We start from the raw sequence: 4,937 nt of genomic DNA, 5'->3' as shown, positions 1-4,937 counted from the left end.
CTATTATTTATTACGGCTGTTAGCACGTTCTCCGACAAGCGGAAGCAATGAGACCTGTTTTCCGGGTTTGCTCAGGTGACGTTCGACATATACCCTATTTATTAGGTCTTTCCGCTTATTCGGTTGCCGAACATTCGGTGCATCACTAATAATTAGATAGGGAATATTAGATCTTAGATCTCCGATCCTTGATTGTCGATATAAGAAGGTACTAAAAATTCAGGGCTGAACAGAAACCAGATATTCAAAGTTTGCAAATACTGCAAATATCTGTAAATGAATGATCATTCTGTAATTGCTAATGGATTTTAATGAAGGTTACTTTTTCTTTTTTTTTAAAAAGGGAGCAAAATCATGTAGTAACAGGGTTGTGTGTAAAATGTTTTTTCTTAATTAAAATTAGTTATTTAAAAATAATATTTTTGCTACAGTTATATTGAATTTCAATAAAATAGATTGTCGGTGCCACCTTTTAATGCATTTAAAATGAGTTACTTTGAATGGTAAATTCATTTTATGTTAGATAATCGACTTGATCTTACAACAACAACTGAAAAAAAAATTTGATTTGTGCCTTTAATGGTTAAAATCATGGGATACCAGGGTGTACCGTATTTGTGGAATGTGCCACCTGAGTTGAATTAATTAGTTTATGAAGATACTATGGAAATCCCATATAATGCAGGAAAAGCCCACCTGCCCCCTTGCCTAATTTATGCTATTATACTATCACAATAAATTAGGCAATTCATGATGAACAGAATTAAATCAATGTTCGTCAGCTTCACTAATTGGAAGATGGTTCCATATTAACTTGTGCTCCAATTTGCATATTGACCCGCACAACCAAAAGCCAGTCAAAACAAAGAATGGAAGGCATGTCTGCTGCTGAAAAAGGGATTTAAATATTTGAAGATGGCATTCTCTTAAAAAAAAAGCAATAGATGTCTGGAAGAAACCCCCCCACCACCACCACCATCACCCCTACACATGTTTTGATAGCAGCGACATCAATGACCGGTCTGCTAATTAGTAATAGCACATTATATCAGGCTCCATCCAAGACCTAATGAGGTGGAGCTTTGCTGAGGCAAAAGGGTGCAGCACTCTGGGTGACAGGAAGGTAACAACATTGTAAGTGTGTGTGTTTCCTTGGAGGGTAAATGCTGATGTAACACAAATGCTCAGCTGTCCTTGTGCTTGCTATTTCTCTTACGTTGTACACTGAATTTTTCTGCAGTTTTTTTTTCTTTTAGTCAGTTTTGGTTTTTGCTGAATATATCCATTAAGTTTAGTCAGTATGTCATGTTCATTAATTTTAGTCAGTTTTTAAATGGCGTCCAATTTTAGCGAACAAAAATAAAGTTTTAGTTGATGAAATTGTGCAAAATTAAACCAAATATTCAAACATGTTAAATGTTGATACAGGTTTAAATTAATACAGTATTTAACAAGTAGTCTCTTTATGCTTTAGTTATTGAGTGTGTTATGGTTTGAGTTTATTCATAACGTGACTTGCAAATTCTAACTAGCACAGAACCCCTTCTCTTGTCATATTTTTGTCAACTGTTTATTTGAATTAAAATTAAGTTATGTCATGATATTAATTTTTGTCTCATTGAATGAAAAACCTTCATTAGCAAACACTTTGTTGATCATTTAATTGACAAAAAATCTATCTTTAAAAAAATGTATTATATATTGTGTGTGTTACATTATTAACACGCATCCTCGGATCCCTCAAAAAGGCACAGCATCAGTAATGTGATATTTTCTCTCCTTCATCCAACATTCTTTTCGGTGATGTATAGAATCCACAGATGGTGGCAGATGATATTTAACTGTAAGCCAGCTGAGCCGAGGCCCCACTGTAAGCCCACGATCTGTCTACTGCCTTTTTTAGCGATATATGTAAATAAGAGATTTACATTGTCTGCCCCTCTTCTCAACCCCACCCATCATGTTTCCAAGAAAACAGATTAGCAGGACTGAGTGTCGGAGGCTGGTGGAAGGCTAATGAGGTCACATCTATAGGGGCTTAAGGAGATGCTCTTCAGATCTTTATTCGTTCCTCAGCATCTGTGTCTGGTTAATGACCAGTGTTGGGCAGTAACGCATTACTTAGTAACGCATTACTGTAATTTGATTACTTTTTTAGTAACGGAGTAATTTAACGCGTTATAATTTTCAAAATAGTAATTAGAGTATAGTTACAAGCCAAGGTCTCTATACGTTACTGCCGCGTTACATTGCTGACAGAATGCAGTGTTTTATAATCTAGAGATTGTAAAAAGGATGTAGCACACGCACTGTCGAGTCCAGTGCCAGTGGATTATAGACCTACTCCCGCGAGACCCGACGCAACACAGCGGCGCGGGACAAGGTGGGCGAGTGCTGCTATAACAGAGATTTGTGAGATTGCGATGAACTGAGATGTCTTTTAGAGATTATAAATGCAGCGCTCTTTCCTGGCATTCTGCCATCCAAACCATGCAGCAGCCGCTTACTTTAGTTAAAAATAACAGTTTTCTGTGAATGTTGATGTTTTAATAACAAATATTTATCGGGAGCGTGTATGCTGGGATTTCACGAATTTAATGGAGAAAAAGTAACGTAACTAGTAATGTAACTAATTACTAATTACTTTTGAAATAAAGTAATCAGAACAGTAACGTGATTACTTTTAAAAGGAGTAATCAGTAATTTGATTACATTTTCAGAGTAACTTGCCCAACACTGTTAATGACATTCCTCCCATCCATCCGTTCAATCACCGCATACCTGTGTCCCTTAGTGTGGTAAACAATCTCAAGTATGTCTGATTCAGTGACATTTGCATGAAAGCTGGATGAACACGTTATCAGAATGCACAAGATGGGATTTGATGCGTCAGTTTGGTGTTTTTCTATTTATGTTTTTCCTCCCTGGAATTCAGAAAGTGTTGTTATGGATTCCGACCTGAGATTTTTTTATTTTTTTTTTGACCAGATGTTTGACATTCTTTAGAGTGTGCCATTTTTTCAAAAGGTGAATGAATGATTGTATACGTGAGGTACTTAAACAAATTCTTCTGATTACTGTGCAAGTCTTTAGTCTTAGAAAAGATATGGACTAACTAACGTGAATACTTTGAATATCAGAAGCAAGTTATTTAAAGTTATGCTTGTGGGCAAAATGAGCAGCAGTGTGCTTTATCCATGATGGTGACTTAAAATAGTTTCTTTTGTCTGGTCTTTGTAATGTCTTTTGAAATGTCAGCAATTCAAGGTGTAAGCTGGGTTTCTTTCAATATAATCCGGTTAGTTTATGTATATGCCACTTTATGGTTCTCTCTGTTCGTTTTATTATAGGATATACTTGGCAGGATGACACAACTCCGGAGGTAATCTCAAAAGAGCTCTCACAACTGCCCAAGGTTCCTCTTGAAGGATTTACAAACACCTTTTCTCGTTTCAATGGCAATTCCAGGTGAGCTCCTAAATCCTCTGTTGTGTTTAGCATCCGTGACAATAATGTGTTTATGAAAACTGTTGTTGTAGTAGTTGTTGTTGCAATCTTTTATTAATTCAAGTTTAGTATTTTTATGTAACAGCGGTTGATAAGACAAGAAGTTTCATTCGTTAACATTAGTTTATGCATCTGGTGTCTTGAAATACTTTTGCAGCATTTAATTATCTAAGTTAACGTTAATTTATAGATATACTATTGTTCGTAGTTAATTGTTGTTTGTTCATATTTCATTAACTAGTGTTGATTTATACAACTTGTGAAATGTTAATCAAGCTTTATATATACCGTAAAAGTATTTTTTATTAATAGTGAATGCATCTAATGTTGACAAATTGAAGTAAAGTGATAATCTGATAAGGACATGTATGCATTCTAAACACTTTTTATCTTCTAAAATCTGTTTATCTGTTTTTAAACATGGGATTGTTTTATAAATGTTCCCCATGGGGACAGGAAGCTGAAAGAAGAAGTGAGCAGGACACTGCAGAGGTACCGTCAAGGTTTCCTGCCTTCTGATGTTGCCTCCAAACAGAGTCCTCAAGGGCAGCAAGTGCTTTGGAAGGTGAATCTCCAACAACTATATATATATGAATAGTTCTGTTTGCGCACATATCACTTGAAATATTTGGATGCATAGTGACTATATGGCAGTTGTCCTTAAAAGTGTCCTTAAAATCTTCAGCTTGGGGCTGTAAACAACTGGGCAGAACTACCACATATACATGGATACCTTGTTGATGGCTACAAAATACAGTAGTTACTAAATGCATTATTTTAATGCAATTCTAACAAATGCGCTGTACATGCTGTGGAAAGTCAAGTTTTGCAAAAATTGCCATGTATTGCTACTTGCTCAGCACTTCAATAGACAACTGTCAGATAAGCACATAGCTACTGGGGACATGTAATCCGAGATTCAACCTGCTTGGTACACACAAACCATCACCAAACAACTGTTCTTGAAGTTAACAGTTGTGAGAGTTGAAAAGTTCACTGCACTATTGAACATTAGTGTCCTGCTGTGCTTTTGGAGCCAGCCGTGTGTATGTGCTGGGCTGTTCATCGAAGCCCACCCTGCTGTTCTATAGTCAGTTTGGCCTTCTATTCTGCAATGGTGGGAAGAATATAATTGTTTTATATAATCTCTCATATAGAGTAGGCTTGCCGCGATAGACGGTGCTGCCGGTGATACCGGTGTTAAGCCGCAACACCGATTACGTCACTTGCCCACCGCGTCACCGACCCCCACCGTGGTTTAGATTTTTTTATAGAAATAAAAATCATTTAGTTCAGTAAAAGAACAGACACTACAATTAAAAACTGAACGCGGCTGCTCAATGCAGCGTGCCAAACAACAGTCGCATCACAGATCAGATTTAATTTCTCCAGTGAGGAGAGTGAGTCGAGCTGACTGACAAGAAGAGTGA

General features: G+C 36.7%; 1 protein-coding gene across 1 annotated transcript in view; it reads left to right on the top strand.

The window, feature by feature from the left end:
* LOC107653277 (receptor-type tyrosine-protein phosphatase N2-like) overlaps positions 1–4,937 on the top strand; it is an 83,543-nt gene that overhangs the window by 56,943 nt on the left and 21,663 nt on the right. The window contains exons 4-5 of the mRNA XM_016439946.1: positions 3,351–3,468; positions 3,964–4,072. Of these exons, the coding sequence (XP_016295432.1) occupies positions 3,351–3,468; positions 3,964–4,072 (227 nt within the window). The remainder of the gene's footprint in view (positions 1–3,350; positions 3,469–3,963; positions 4,073–4,937) is intronic.

Source organism: Sinocyclocheilus anshuiensis, unplaced genomic scaffold (assembly GCF_001515605.1).
Source record: "Sinocyclocheilus anshuiensis isolate Anshui unplaced genomic scaffold, SAMN03320099.WGS_v1.1 scaffold219, whole genome shotgun sequence".
Classification (NCBI taxonomy): domain Eukaryota; kingdom Metazoa; phylum Chordata; class Actinopteri; order Cypriniformes; family Cyprinidae; genus Sinocyclocheilus; species Sinocyclocheilus anshuiensis.
Note: the sequence above shows the minus strand (reverse complement) of the source record. Positions and strands in the feature narration are given on the sequence as shown.